At 38.0% G+C, this 16,546-nt stretch overlaps 1 protein-coding gene across 6 annotated transcripts in view; it reads right to left on the bottom strand.

Annotated features, from left to right (window-relative positions):
- Positions 1 to 16,546, bottom strand: part of CACHD1 (cache domain containing 1) — a 225,073-nt gene that overhangs the window by 132,951 nt on the left and 75,576 nt on the right. For all 6 annotated transcript variants that reach the window (XM_031669497.1, XM_031669496.1, XM_031669501.1 and 3 more), the window contains exon 2: positions 11,963 to 12,025. In XM_031669497.1, coding sequence (XP_031525357.1) covers positions 11,963 to 12,025 — 63 coding nt within the window. The remainder of the gene's footprint in view (positions 1 to 11,962; positions 12,026 to 16,546) is intronic.

Below are 16,546 nucleotides of genomic sequence, written 5' to 3'. Positions count from 1 at the left end.
GCAAGACTTGATCTCAAAAAAAAAAAAAAAGGAAATTCTGCAGCATAAGAAGAATAAACCATCTTTATCTTTATTCAAGAGAAAAAATATTTAAAAAGAAAAGAAAAAGGCATTGTCTCAGGGATTTGTAGTAAAATATCAAAAGATCTAGCATACCTGTAATAAGAGACATAGAAGGAGAGCAAATAATGAGATAGAAAATATATTTGAAAAAATAATGGTCCCAAAGTCCCCAAATTTGATGAAAGACACAAATTTACAGATTCAAAAAGCTCAACAAACACCAAGCAGAATAAATATTTAAACCGTTACGTCTAGGGAGGCATAATCATAGTCAAATTGCTGAAAACCAGGAAACAGAGAAAAACCTCAAGAGCAGCCAGAATAATTAAATGAATAAACAAATAACATTGCATATAGGGTAACAAAAACTTTCACTGATTTATCACCAGAAATTACGGAGTCCAGCAGATAGTGGAACGTTTTTAAAGTGTTCAAAAAACAAACTGTCAATTCAGAATTCTATCGAAAGCAAAACATCTTTTAAGAAAAAAGGTAAAATAGAAACTTTTTTTTTTTTTTTTGAGATAGTGTCTTGCTCTGTTCCTCAGACTGGAGTGCAGGGGTATCATCACAGCTCACTGTAGCCTCAACCTCCTTGGCTCAACCAATGCTCCCACCTCAGCCTCCTGAGTAGCTGGGACTACAGGCATGTGCCACCATCTCTAGCTAATCAAAAAAAAAAAAAAAGATTGTAGACATGGGTGTCTCCCTATGTCACCTGGGCTGGTCTTGAACTCCTGGGTTCAAGCGATCCTCCCACCTCAGCTTCTCAAAGTGCTGGGATTATGGGTGTGAGCCACCGCATGTAGCCAAGAAACATTTTCTGTGTACACGAAACAATAAAAAACTAAGAGAATTTTTCACTAGGGTATCTTCACTACAAGAAATATTAAAGGAACTTCAGATTCAATATCAGTTGTTATCTTTACAAAGAAACAAAGAGCATAAGAAATAGTAATTATGTGAGAATATGCAATATTTTTTCTTTTATTTTCATTAAATATGGCAATTTAGAGCAAAAACTATAACATTTTCTTGTGCAGTTTTTAATATATGCAGATATAATACATATGATAACTAGCATAAAGGATAGTGTTAGGGAAATGAACCTATAAGTTGCAAGTGTTTTAGATTTTGTGTGAAGTTGATAGAATATTAATAGATAAAATTCAAAAGTGGGTTGCGAAGGAGGAGCCAACAAAAGAAAAACATAAATATTAACTTATTAAGCATTTCCCCTAAATATTCCTAATGAAAAAATCAGAAATTTTCAGAATAGATTAAAAAAAAAAGTCTCAACTATATGTTATTTATAATTGAAAGTAAATGCTTCTGAAAAGACATACCTTATAAACAGTAAGTATATAAAGGATGCAGTTGCTATATCAATATTGAGTAAAATAGACTTTAAGGACAGAATAATATTACCAGAGAATAACATTTCATAATGTTTTAATTCACAACTCATCAGGAAGACATAATCTTAAATGTGTATATAAAAACATATCAGGCAAAAATGAACAGAATTAAACGGAAAAAATACTATTTCACCATTACAGTTGAAGATTTTAACATCCCTTTCAACAAATGATAGAAAATAAAAATCAAACAAAATAAAAATCAGCCCAAAATAAATGATTTGAACAACATTATCAACCACCTTAATACATAAAGAACACCTAAAAACTGCAGAACACATGTTCTTTACAAGTTCACTTGGTATATCCACCAAGACTGATCATATGTAGAGTCATACAACCCAGGTCTCAATTAATTAAAAAGTACTGAAATCAAACAGAGTATGTTCTCTAACCATAATGGAATTAGATTAGAAATCAATAACAATAAGATATCTAAAGACCCCAATGTTTTGAAAATTGAACAAAATACTTAAAAATCCATGGGTCAAAATTTAAAAATCACAAGAGATATCGGAAAATATTTAAAACTAAAAGATGATAAAAATATATCATGTCAAACTCTGAGGTATATAAAGTGTACTAAGAGAAACGTTTATAGCTTTAAACGCATCTATTTGAAAAAAAGAAGAGTATAAAAATCAGTGATCTAATGTTCCAACCTAGAACACTAGAAAAAGAACAAAACCTAAAGTACAAGGAAGGAAACAATGAAGAACATAAATTTGTGAAACAGAAAACGAGAAAATTAAGGAAACCAAATTCATTTTTTGAAAAAATGAGTCATCACTAATATTTTACCATTCATTCTATCTCTGATTTTGTCTGTCTAGCTAGAAGTTGACCATTTTATTGATCTTTTCAAAGAACTATCCAGCATTTGGTTTTATTGACCTGGCTCTATTACTCTTCTTCTGGCTGATAGATATTAAAAAGACACAGAATATTACAAACACTTTTATGCCAACTAATTTGACAGCTTAGATGATAATAGCAAATTTCTTTTTAAAAAAATCAACTTACCAAAATTGACACAATATGAAACAGAAGATCTAAAAAAATAAGGAAACAAAAACAAAATAAGAAACCCTATCTATATCTATTAAAGAAACTGGATGCTCAAAAACCTGCCCACAGAGAAAATATCAGGTCCAGATGGTGCTCTGTTGAATTCTATCAAACACAGCAGGAAGAAATGACACCTTTCCTTCAGAAAGTTAAGGAGGAAGGAATACTTCTAAACTTTTTTTTTTTAATTTTAGATTTGGGTGTACATGTGAAGGTTTGTTCATAGAGAAACACATGTCATGGGGGTTTGTTGTACATATTATTATATCACCCAGGTATTAAGCTCAGTACCCAGTAGTTATCCTTTCTGCTCCTCTCCCTCCTCCTACCCTCCCCTGTCAAGTAAACCCCAGTGTCTGTTGTTTCCTTCTTTGTGTTCATGAGTTCTCATCATTTAGCTCCCACTTGCTTATAAGTGAGAACATGCACTATTTGGTTTGCTGTTCCTGTGTTAGTCTGCTAAGGGTAATAGCCTTCAGCTCCATCCATGTTCCTGCAAAAGACATGATCTTGTTTTATGGTTGCATAATATTCCATGGTATATATATACCACAATTTCTTTATCCAGTTTATCATTGGTGGGCATTTAGGTAGATTCCAAGTCTTTGCTATCGTGAACAGTGTGGCAATGAACATTCGCACACTTGTGTCTTTATGGTAGAATGCTTATATTCCTCTGGGTATATACTCAATAATGGGATTGCTGGATCGAATGATAGTTCCACTTTTAGCTCTTTGTGGAATCGCCATACTGCTTTCCACAATGGTTGAACTAATTTACACTACCACCAACAGTGGATGGGTGTTCCCTTTTCTTTGCAATCTGCCAGCATCTGTTAATTTTTGACTTTTTTGACAATAGCCATTCTGACTGGTGTGAGATGGTATCTCATTGTGGTTTTGATTTGCATTTCTCTAATGATCAGTAATATTGAGCTTTTCTTCATATGCTTTTGGGCACATGTACGTCTTCTTTTGAGAAGAGTCTGTTCATGTCCTTTGCCCACTTTTTAATGGGGTTGTTTTTCTCTTGTAAATTTGTTTAAGTTCCTTATAGATGCTGGATGTTACACCTTTGTCAGACGTATAGTTTGCAAAAATTTTCTCCCATTCTGTAGGTTGCCTATTTACTCTGTTGATAACTTCTTTTGCTGTGCAGAGGCTCTTACCTTCAATTAGATCCCATTTGTCAATTTTTGCTTTTGTTGAAATTGCTCTTCATGTCTTTGTCTTGAAATCTTTGCCTGTTCCAATGTCCAGGATGGTTATTGCCTAGCTTGTCTGCTAGAATTTTCATAGCCAAACTAGTTTTATCAAGTCAGTATCTAAATCCAAAAAGTGATAAGCGACATGGGAAAAAAGGGAATATGGAACAAGGAAAAGGAAAATCAGGAGCATGGAAGCAGGGTGGGCTGCAGTTTTGAAAATGGTGCTCATCTCACTGAGAAGGTGACATGGGAGAACAGACTTGAAGGAGGTGAAGGCCCATATGGGGATCTTTGTCTGAACAGCCCCTTGTGCAAAGGAATGTGCCTGGAAAGGCAAGGAGGCAAGTGTGCTATTCCAAAGACCCAAGTTAAGAAGATTTATCAAGGAAGATGAAGGATCAACCGTTCAACACTAATGTTAGTTACGTAAATGAGGAATTAGCAAAGTAGCGGTGTTTGGTGATCTTAAAGAGAGCAGTTTTGTGGGACAGGTAGTACTAAAGTAGGCTTAAGAGAAAATGGCAGAGGGCCAGGCGCGGAGACTCACACCTGTAATCCCAGCACTTTGGGAGGCCGAGGCGGGTGGATCACGAGGTCAGGAGCTCGAGACAAGCCTGGCCAACATGGTGAAACCCTGTCTCTACTGAAAATACAAAAATTAGCTGGGCATGCAGGCACGTGCCTGTAAACCCAGCTACTCGGGAGGCTGAGGCAGGAGAATTGCTTGAATCTGGGAGGTGGAGGTGGCAGTGAGCCAAGATCGCCACATTGCGCTCCAGGCTGGGTGACAGGGAGAGGCTGTTTAAATTAAAAAAAAAAAAAGAAAAAGAAAATGGCAGAACTGGATCTAATGAGTGTGGACACCTCTTTTGATGGGCTGTGACTCAAAGGGAAACAAAGAAATTAGACAGCAGTTGGAGAGGAAAGTCAGGTCAAGAAAAAGGTCTTTTGTTTAATATAGGTGAAATGTGTTTACATGGTGATGGATATGATCCAAAGGAGATCAAAAACCACAGAAGAGCAGAGAGAACTGCTAAAGGAATGCCCTTGACCAGATGTCAGGTGCGTCTCCCGTATAAGGAGTTCTCTCAGTTCTCTCTGACCCATTTCAAAGGAATTCTGAAATCCTCTAAAACCATCACTGCCATCAATTCAATAGTTTCTGAAACACTATGAAAATGTTTGCCATTTCACTGAGTAAATTATTAATATAAATAATTACTAGAGCATTTGAGAAAAAGTTAGAGTGAACTCTTGAGACAAGTCCAAGGTGGCTCTGATCCATTTAATGATCCAATCAAGCACCCCAAGAATCTCCTTCTCCTTTTGCTTCTTCTTTGTGTTTTACGGACCATATTTGGCTACCTTCTGAGGCACTTGCTCAAAAATTTATTTTTCTTGATTCAGATTCAACTTTGTATAATACCTTACGCAAACACACAATTTCTTTTCTTTTTTTGAAACGGAGTCTCCCTCTGTCGCCCAGGCTGGAGTGCAGTGGCGCGATCTCGGCTCACTGCAAGCTCCGCCTCCCGGGTTCACGCCATTCTCCTGCCTCAGCCTCCGGAGTAGCTGGGACTACAGGTGCCCGCCACAACGCCCAGCTAATTTTTTGTACTTTTAGTAGAGACAGGGTTTCACCGTGTTAGTCAGGATGGTCTCGAATCTCTTGACCTTGTGATCCGCCCACTTCGGCCTCCCAAAGTGCTGGGATTACAGGCATGAGCCACCGCGTCCGGCCAATTTCTTAAAGTATTCAAAAATGAAGTCTATGAGAGGTGTTCCACACAAGAACATGTGCGTGGAATTTTAATTTTTCCAAGACTGTTGCCATAGTTTCTTTGGCAGCAAAACTACATATAGTGAACTAATTAAGGATTTAAAATACATTGTTAGACAATTTAGACCCACAATCTCTGAAGGTTAGTTTAAAAGAAATAATGAGTAAAAGCAAGGAAAAATCTATACCCAAGAGTAAAAATATCCCAAAATGTTTTTTATTAGTGTTAATTCCTTTGCTCCCCTAACCAGAAGATATTAACAACATGTTAGATTTCCTGCCAAGTTAGATAGTATGCACAAGAAAGATCCAACTCTCAACAAGATTTGATTAGTTAAGAGGGAGGGCAAGAACCCATGGGGATCTAATTTTCACTAACCCAAAGGAGAAACAATGGATAGAAAATGCAAGCCAGAATTCTAGATAGTACACAATATACAAAACCAAGCATAAAGAAACAGTTCCCTTTCACCTAAAGGTTGTGAGCTAAAAGCACACAGGTCAATAATCTGCTTTGAATAAGTAACCTATTTTTAGTTTATCAAACAAATCCTATAAGTGGTTACAATTATTATTATAACTATTAAGAAGTGGGGAAACTGGTGAATCGCTGTTAGGAAGACTGAGTCCTCAAACAAGGTGAAAGCAGGAAATCTAGGAGGTAAGCCCATGTCACACCCTGCTTTCTTCCTGAGAATGTGGGCATAATCTGGAGACCCTGAGCTTCTACTTTGATGACAGCACAGAGCACCAGATATAGGAGATAAACCTCAGGGTTTGGCCAAGATGGGAAACCAAGGAATCTAAATGCGGGGGTGGTACCCAACCAGATTTCAAAACTCGTTATAAAACTAGTCACTAAGATAATGTGGTACTGGCACAAGGATAGATAGATAGACTAATGGAACCAAATCAAATTCATACATATCCAAAAACTCAACTGACAGAAAACACACTGAAAACAAATGAAGAAAGTGCAGATTGTTCGACAGAGATAGAGTATTTGAAAACACATATGGGGGAAGAAAAGGAAATTGATACCTACTTCGCATCCAATACCAAAATCAATTCCAGGTGGATAAAATACTTAAATGAGGCCAGGTGGGGTGACTCACACCTGTAATCCCAGGACTTTGGGAGACCGAGGTGGACAGATCACCTGAAGTCAGGAGTTCGAGACTAGCTGAGTCAACATGGCGAAACCCCATTTCTCCTAAAACTACCAAAATTAGCCGGGCTTGGTGGTGGGCTCCTGTAGTCCTGGCTGCTCGGGAGGCTAAGGGCAGATGAATCCCTTGAATCCAGGAGGCGGAGGCTGCAGTGAGCAAAGACCAAACCAAAAAAAAAAAAAAAAAAAAAAAAGACTTAGGTGAGAGAGGCAGAAGTTTTAGAAGGCAGTATAGAATATCTTTATGTCTAAAGACCGATTTTTTAAAAAACTGAGTTAAAATTAAAACGTTAATTCTTTAAAAGATAAAATGAGGCCAGGTGCAGAGGCCCATGCCTGTAATCATAGTACCTTGGGGAGACCAAGGATGGTGGATTACTTAAGCTCAGGAGTTCAAGACCAGCCTGGGCAACATGGAGAAACCCTGTCTCCACAAAAAATACAAAAATTAGCTGGGCATGATGGTGCCTGCCTGTGGTCCCAGCTATTTGGGAGGCTGAAGTGGGAGGAATGCTTGAGCCCCAAAGGTAGAGGCTGCAGTGAGCCGTGATTGCACCAAGCACTCAAACTGGGATGACAGAGCGAAACCCTATCTCAAAACCAAACAAAACCAAACAGAACATAAAAACGATAAAATGAGATGAAAAGACAAGGCAAAAACTGAAACGACTTATTTGTGAATCATAAATCTGCACAGCAATCTAATATGGTAACTACCAGCCACATGTAGCTATTTTATCTAAAATTTAATTATCAGTAGCTCTAGACACATTTCAGGTACTCAGTAGTCATACGTGGCTGGTAGCTACTCTACTTCCCCTAATATGGAACATCATCATCTCAGAAAGTTCTCTTTGGACAGCACTGATCTAGAACATATGCAGCATTTTTTTTTTTTTTTTTTTTTTTTTTGAGACGGAGTCTTGCTCTGTCGCCCGGGCTGGAGTGCAGTGGCCAGATCTCAGCTCACTGCAAGCTCCGCCTCCCGGGTTCACGCCATTCTCCTGCCTCAGCCTCCCGTGTAGCTGGGACTACAGGCGCCCGCCACCATGCCCAGCTAGTTTTTTGTATTTTTTAGTAGAGACGAGGTTTCACCGTGTTAGCCAGGATGGTCTCGATCTCCTGACCTCGTGATCCGCCCATCTCGGCCTCCCAAAGTGCTGGGATTACAGGCTTGAGCCACCGCGCCCGGCCTCATATACAGCATTTTTAAACTTCTAAAATAAACAACTAAAAAACTGGACAAGGAGCACTAATAGATATTTGACAGAACAAAAACACAAAAATTTACTATAAGCATGCAAAAAGGTGTTTCAACCTCATTTGTAATCAGAGTGAGGCAAATGCAACTCACCTGATACCCTTTCAGACAGCCCACATTTGGCAAAGGATTAAAAATCAGATAATATCAGATATTAAAGGAGATGCAGATAAGCAAGTGACCCATGACAGCCACTGTGGAAGCAGTCTGTTGAACACTGACATCCAGCACTTCTACTCTAGAGAAGTGATTATCCACCTGAGCTGAATAGTGCCCCCTTGCCCCATTATTTAGGGCATTTGTGTGTGGAGACACATATACAACACACAGTTCTGCCATCATTAAGTTGGAAGGAGGCCAGGGATAATAAAATTCCTGCAATTAAAGGGATTATTCCTTCTGTACTATGTACGGAGGTATGAACAAAAATCAAAACATTAGAACAAAATTTAAAAAATTAGCCAGATTTAGTGGTGTATGTGTAGTCCCAACTACTTGGGAAGCTGAGGCAGGAGGATTGCTTGAGCTCAGGAGTTTGAGGCTGCAATGAGCAATGATCGTGCCACTGCACTCCAGCCTGGGCAACAGAGCAAGAACCTGTCTCTTAAAAAACAAAACAACAACAAAATTAGAAACAGCCCAAACAACGTCAGCTATAAAATGGATACATAAATTGCATATAATGGAACACCATAGAAATGGAAATAAATGACCCTTAATTACAGATGTCAACATGGGTGCTTCTAACAAATATGAAGCTGAGTGAAACTAGCAAGATATGTGAATATAAACATATGCTTAAAATTTATATAAAGAACAAAAAATAGCCAACTCAAAATTAATTTGGGGATAAATACATATAAAACAAATCAAAACAAAAAAATGCAAGGGAATTGCTAACAAAAAATTAGGATAAGGCTACCTCTGAGAGGGAGGGAGGAAGGTACTCTCTTTGGAAGGTCATACAACGGCCTTCTAAGTTTGGTAATGCATCATTTCTTCAGCTGGGTAGTAAGTTAAGATGTTAATTTTAATATATTTCTTTATATGTATGTTTTACACATGTCTCCATATATTTGATAAATTTCACAATTGTTTTAAAAGCCAGCTTAATTACCTACTAGCTGGGATCCATGGCTTTTCTGAACATTGCTAATAATAATACTGCCGCCTACCTCATGGAGTTGTTCTGAAGTTCAAAGGAGATAGAAGTGTGAGTGACTGTGATGGCGGATATTTTACAGAATAGGAAACATATGAGGTAAACATGTCCCTAAAGATTTCATTCTGGGTACTGCCCAGGACCACAGAATCCAGAGTGTCTAAACAGTTATTAAAGTCAAGAAGGTCCTGAGGTGTCTGTGTTCTCATTGTAGAATGAGAAATCCCATGTTCAATTCAACCCATGGGAGAACCATCATAATGAAGTGATAGCAAATTTTTCAATAAATGTGTAAATATGAGCTTTTATTGTTATGTTGTTGTAATAATCACCATAGTACTGAAAGGATCTAGAAATCATGTCACAGAAGAAGAAATTATTTAAGATCTGTTTATACTAAAATTTAGGCTAAGCGATAATAACAGTGACACAACTGTCCTCATTTTTGGGATAAACAACAGACACAGATCTATTTGTTAAGGGTTCTTTCAGAGGATGGACTGGAGAGACCGCAGGAATTTAAAAGTCAGTACCCTTCTGGTTCAATATAAGAAAGAACTTTTTGACAATCAGTCAGAGGACACACAGAATAGACTGTATGGTAATTCCCTTGCACTTGAATTATTTGGATAAAGACAGAGTTTAGCAGAGACTCCTGTATCTGATGAAAACAAGTATTTTAAAAATAAACTACGTTAAATTAAAACTACAGATAGTAGGCTGGGCACAGTGGCCCATGCCTGTAATCCCAGCACTTTGGAAGGCCATGGCAGGAGGATTGCTTGAGCTGAGGAGTTTGAGAACAGTCTGGGCAACATGGCAAGACCTCATCTTTACTAAAAACAACAACAACGAAAAATCAGCCAGGCATGTGGGCATGTGCCTGTAGTCCGAGTTACTTGAGAGGCTGAGATGGGAAGATTGATTGATCGCCTGGAAGATTAAGGATGCACTGAGCTATGATCATACCACTGCACTCCAGCGCGAGCGACAGAGCAAGACCCTGTCTCAAAAAAAAAAAAAAAAAAACAAAATAAAAATACAAATAACAAAACTTTCTGTCATATTTATTTCGAAAGTTAGCTGTCCTGCTTAATATCCATCAACTACAAATAACTTAGTTTACCTCTTGGAGCCCCAATTTCCTCATCTATAATAAGATATCTTTCCTTCAAGGTTATTTGCTAAAAATCAATGTGATATATATGGAAGTTGCCTAGCACTGATGTTCCATAAGTGCTCAATCAGCAGCTATAATTTCTAAAATTATTATTAAAGGCTTCTAAACTTGTTTCTAGCTAGATAAATAAAAAATGACATCAGTACAAGGGGGGAAAAAAACTTTCACATTTGAAAACAGCCTAAGAACTTGTATCTGTTACTTGAAGGAAAGTGGCAAAACTGATATCCCTGGATCAGTTTCTTTAAAATGTTATCAAATGGCCTCTGGTCTCCCAGAAAGTTTCCTTGAACATGCTTCGTTCAGAAATCTTCGCCCATAAAAAAAATCTCTTAAATTTCACAACCACAAAGAACTTTCTAGTTTGCTGAAATAAAAATAAGACAGGAATTATGAAGATAAGTCTTAGCACAGCAAACTACATCATGTTTACTACAATAAATAAATACTCAGGCCATCAGCTTTTAAAAATATCTAAAGCTAAGAAAAAGAATATACATATACATGACTATTTTTATCCTCTGTATTTAACCTGCAGAAACCCAATCTTTAAAAAGTCAATGTCTATAAACAGGAAATGCTGCACTTCGAGATTAAACCACAGTAATTTATTATAAGTAAATAAGCATCCTACAAACAACTTCACTATAAGGACACTTGCAAATCTTTTCTTCTTATATAGTACTTTTTAAGTTCAGATTAAGTCAAGCTGTTCTCCATGAACATAATAATGGCGGAATCTCAGAGAGTTTAAAATCGTATGCAGTTTACTGTAGTTATCTTTCTATTTTGTGGAAGCACTCTGCTACACTCTGGTTTTTAGCTGGGTTCTGTTTTTCACTTGAGTTTCAAAACTAGCTTCAAATTACTAGTTGATGGTGTTGATGGTCACATACTGTAATGAAGTTGGTGGATTCGCTGAAATTAAAACCAACTCCTATTTACCACCCTTCTTTTCAAGCACAGATCAATTATTTATGATCAGGTTCACCAACACTATGTTTTAGGAGGCAGTCCATCTGAAGCCAGCTATAAATAAAGTAAATAGAATTTGACCTCAAAACTTCTTGACTCCACAGAGAACTGAAAGAAGATGGGAGGGGAGAAGCAAAGGCAGAAACAAAAAAAAAAAAAAAAGGAAAGAAAAAGAATGGAACAAAAGAAGCCAACATCCAATGAGCTGCTTCTATGCCAGAATTACAATTTTACTTCATTCTTCGTCAATTTGTCATCATTTAATTATCACAACCCCATAAGGCAATATTATGTTCCTCTTATTTAAGATTGAGAAACTGCAGCTCAAAAAGACTAAATTGCTTACTGGGGCCACAAAGTAAGGAGGAAAACCAGAATTTGACATGGGGTCTGTCTGATTCCAAAGCCTGGGCACTTATTTTCTACATCAAAAAAAATATTTTCAATGTTTTTAGATGCGAGTTGTTTAGGAATTTTTAAAACAAAAAGGAATTAAATAGTTCCAAATTATAGCACAGATAGCAGAAAACCATACACATAAGTTTTTAACCACCTCTAAGAATCCAAAGTGTAAGGCTGTCACCATTATGCATGAGATGCACGTGTAATTATAGAGAAAGAACAGGAAATCTAAAAGCAAGACAAAGACAGGGAGTGTCAAGTACTCATAGCCTCTTACCTGCTGTACTTCACTTTCTCCATTTGAGATTTTCTCAGTGTAAACAAAGGAGTTGAATATCCGCTGCAATGAAAAGAAAATGAACATGAGATTTTCTAAGTAAGTCATTTTCTATATGAGTGTGTATGTGAATAATTTGTTTACAACAAATAGAATCTAGTAGAAAAAAATTTTTTAATTAAAATGCAGTAATTTTACAGACAGAAACCCAAGTATCAGCCAAAGTCAATCACACTTATGTAAGCAATGCCCAGGCACCTCTGTAGTGAAATAAACCAGGTGTTACACTGTATTTTTCATTTTCAAAAATACATTTAATTATAGATTTCCGGAGTCCATGCCATTTTATCCAACTGGTATAATCTTGACAAAGTTGTGTTTCTCATTTAAATACTGCACTCCCTGAATGCCGTAATTGTTTACAGACTCTAACATCTAATGCAATAAAGCTCTTTGAAAGGGATTCTTTCCATGTTCTCTCATGTCCCTGTTCAGTCCCTACCCAATATTATCTATCACCTTCGTTACTCAAGCACCCCCTCGGGAGAGTAACATAATAGGGCTTGCCAAATATGTGTGGACTTAAGAGAAGATCCAGTTCTTACATGCCAGGAAATATGACAGCTGTGCCAAGACATTAGGCCAAACTACAGCACACAAGCACACACATTCTTCTCTTGGTCCCTGCCTAGCTGGTACCTACTCCTCCATACATCGCCTCTATTTAAAATGTCTCTGCAGACTTAGGACTTTACCAAACTGTACCGTTACTGAGTAATCACAAGAGATTAACATATAACAAACTAAAGAATGAGAATCCAAGTTATGTGTCTGTTAGAGGAGAAAAAAAAAAAAAAAAAAAAAAAGATCAACAGCCTCATCATTTATCTTCAAGCTTTAAAGATACCACTGAACTCTCCAGATGAGTAAGGAGTCAGACCTGGAGATGTCAGCCAAAATTTCCTTCTTCCTTTCCATCCTGCTGCCAGGGTTTGTCAGCATCTGGGACAGCTTCCCAGATGGCCTAACACACCTGCATGGTTGTGGTACAGAAGACAAGTGAAGCCAAGTTCATCATGCAATGTACATCTAAACAGACCAAATGAAGGAAGATCAAGCTGCTGGGGCTTAGAGGGAGGTTTTGGTCAGGAGGTGGAGTGCAGGGTGGAGGGAAGCAAACAAGCTTGAGAAGGACTAGGATGAAATTACAGTCTGGAAAATTATAATTACAAATCATGGTGCCTCCCATCATTCTCCAATGGGCCACTCATTCATTCAACAGGTGTTTACCGTCATTTTCTTTTCTGAAAATGACTCTGCCAGTAGGAAAGTTCATTACAGGTTTCTAGTAATGTTCATAATGATATTATCATTGGCTAGTATCTACTGAATACTTACCATGGCGTGGACACCATTATAAGCACATTACATTTATTTATTTAACTCTCATAAAACACCTTTGTGAGAGGCACTATTATTATCTCTATATAGATGAGGAAACTGAAGCATATTTACGAAGTGCCTAGGGCAATTCAGATATTGTGCCTCATGTGTATATTTTATTTCATATTCATTTCAAAATTACCATAGCTTTAAAGAGGAAAAACTAAGAGTCTGGGAGATTAAATAACATACCCCCGAATCACTTGGCAAGGCTGGAATCTGAACCCAGGCAATGTGACTTCAGATCTGGCACTCCTAACTCTGTTGTCTTATAAGAATTTGCTACCTGATTGCTTTACATACATTAAAAGATGCTACGGTCAGGAGCTAACACCTGAACATGATGCAGATCAACAATCCCTATGTGTAATTTCAAAATTCAAAAGGCTCTGAAAATCAAAAGTTTTACATAACACATTTGTTAGCAAAATACGAAATAGCCTGAACTTATTTGGCAGTAAATCCTAACTTGAACTGATGTGTATGTATAGTCCTTATTAAACCACTTAGTGTGATATTCATACATTTTGATGCAGATCTCAACCAATGTATTTGATTATGGGGCTCTGCTCTAGATCTCACTACAGGTGTTTTACATTCAGGGGCATTAGGATCCTAAATCCTGGAATACTCATTTTGGAAGAAGCACTAAGAACCTATAGACCTCCATTCTTACAACTCCACGTTCCCAGATCCTTGGCGGACACCTTAGTTGACTACATTATAATGCTCTTAGAGGCCTGGTCAATGTCAATACCACCCATGCCCCCCAGAATACATTCTCTATTCTCATACAATTTGATTTCCAAAAACTGTTAACTAGTGCCAACAGTACATTTTTATTAAAAGTAACATAATTCATGTAGTGACTCCAGATCTTGACAAACATAGCCAATTTCTTATTTCCTTTCTGGCAGTGATATTCCAATTGATACAGTATCTGTTCTATCTTGGCAAATGCTTCCGCCAGAGTTGATTGATGAAGGAGGCATGAACTACTCCAGATCCACCCTGCTCAAGCCAATACCCACAAAGGGCCAAATCAGATACTTCCTTCTCCTTTTTGTTAAAACAAAGGTGAATTCCTCAGTAGTAATAAAGAATATATGCCCGGAAGGGTTCGAGAGGCTGTGTTTTGGTCCCTATTTTATTCATTTATTATCTTAACAGGAGTGATTACTAATACTTTTATCTTAGTAGATCTTCTTATGACATAAGCATTTTTATATTCTTTATATCTAATAAATATGGGTGGGCAAAAGAAAATTTTAAAAGCAAGAAAGATGTTTTAAATGTGAGCAGTGGTGATTCTATAGACTACCTATTTTGTATAGCCCTGTATTGACCCCAGAAGTGAAAGGGGATGTGGTAGGTCACAGTTCGGGGCTATCACCAAAGCAAAACATTTTTTTGCCCCTTCTCCTTCCTCAAGTGGTTGGGGTGTGAGATGGAGAAGAGCTTTAAGAACTTCAGTGAGGGCCGGGCGCGGTGGCTCAAGCCTGTAATCCCAGCACTTTGGGAGGCTGAGACGGGCAGATCACGAGGTCGGGAGGATCAAGACCATACTGGCTAACACGGTGAAACCCCGTCTCTACTAAAAAATACAAAAAACTAGCCGGGCGAGGTGGCGGGCGCCTGTAGTCCCAGCTACTCAGGAGGCTGAGGCAGGAGAATGGCATAAACCTGGGAGGCGGAACTTGCAGTGAGCTGAGATCCGGCCACTGCACTCCAGCCTGGGCAACACCGCGAGACTCTGTCTCAAAAAAAAAAAAAAAAAAGAACTTCAGTGAGATGCCATTGGAAGCCAGTAGAACCTAGACAAGTAACTCATGACTTAACCGATCAGCCACAAGTGCTAGGTTAAAAGTTCAGGCTTAGGCTGGGCACAGTGGCTCATGCCTGTAATCCCAACACTTTGGGAGGCTGAGGTGGCTGGATCACCTGACATCAGAAGTTCAAGACAAGACTGGCTAACATGGTGAAACCCCGTTTCTATTAAAAATACAAAAAATTAGCCAGGTGTGGTGGCACACGCCTGTAATCCCAGCTACTTGGGAGGCTGAGGCAGGAAAATCACTTGTACCTGGGAGGCGGAGGTTGCAGTGAGTCAAGATTGCACCATCGCACTCCAGCTTGGGCAACAAGAGCGAAACTCTGTCTCAAAAAAAACAAACAAAACAACAACAAAAAAGTTCAGGCTTATGTATGTGCACAAGATCTCAAACTACAGGGTGAATTTTCACTATGCTTTAGGTCAATGGACAGTAATCGTCTTTCTTAAAATGCAAGGCCTGCTAAGCCCAGATCTCAAAGGCTTAGTACTTTTATACTTTACAGTTTCAAATAAATTATTGCATTTGATTTTGACAACAACTGTATGTGGCAGGCAGGGCAGGGGTCTGAAACCACATTATACAGACTAAAAAACTACATTTCCAAAGGTAGAAAATATATCCGAGGTAAAAAGTTGAAGCATTGAGGCCTAAATCTAGGCCTTGAGTTAAAAACAGGCATTGTATTTAGCAAAGCTATTAAAAAACAAATTCATTCATATTACCTTCTTCTTCTGCATAGCCTATCCTAATACCTGCACATAGGGAAAAAAAAATGAGCATTTGGGGATTTTTTTTTTCTATCCATTTTATTTTAAGCAAGATATATTGTCCAGGGTAATTAAAGAATCCCAGACAAAGGTTTTGTTTTTATTACTTTCTATTGCTATGTAAAATTATAAAAGAAATAGAGTATGGGGCTTTTGGAGCTTTTGATTTTAATTCAAGAGCCAGGAATTCAAAGTGATACACCTAGCTGACATTTTTGTGACTTCGGGGTAAAGATTTTCCTGGTTAATAGAGGACTTGGAAAATGGAAATGCAAAGGAAAAGTTTTCCTAAAACATGAAAATGATGAGCCACTGGGCGTGGTGGCTCACGCCTGTAATCCCAGAATTATGGGAGGCTGAGACAGGTGGATCACTTAAGCTTAGGAGTTCAAGACCAGCCTGGCCAACATGGCAAAACCTCGTCTATATGAAAAAAACAAAAATTAGCCAGGTGTGATGGCACCCATGGGTAGTTCAGCTACTTAGGAGGCAGAGGTGGGAGGATCACTTGAGCCCAGGAGGCAGAGGCTGCAATGAGC

Source organism: Papio anubis, chromosome 1 (assembly GCF_008728515.1).
Source record: "Papio anubis isolate 15944 chromosome 1, Panubis1.0, whole genome shotgun sequence".
Lineage (NCBI taxonomy): Eukaryota > Metazoa > Chordata > Mammalia > Primates > Cercopithecidae > Papio > Papio anubis.
The sequence above is the reverse complement of the archived record's forward strand: the minus strand, read 5'-3'. Positions and strand labels throughout refer to the sequence as shown.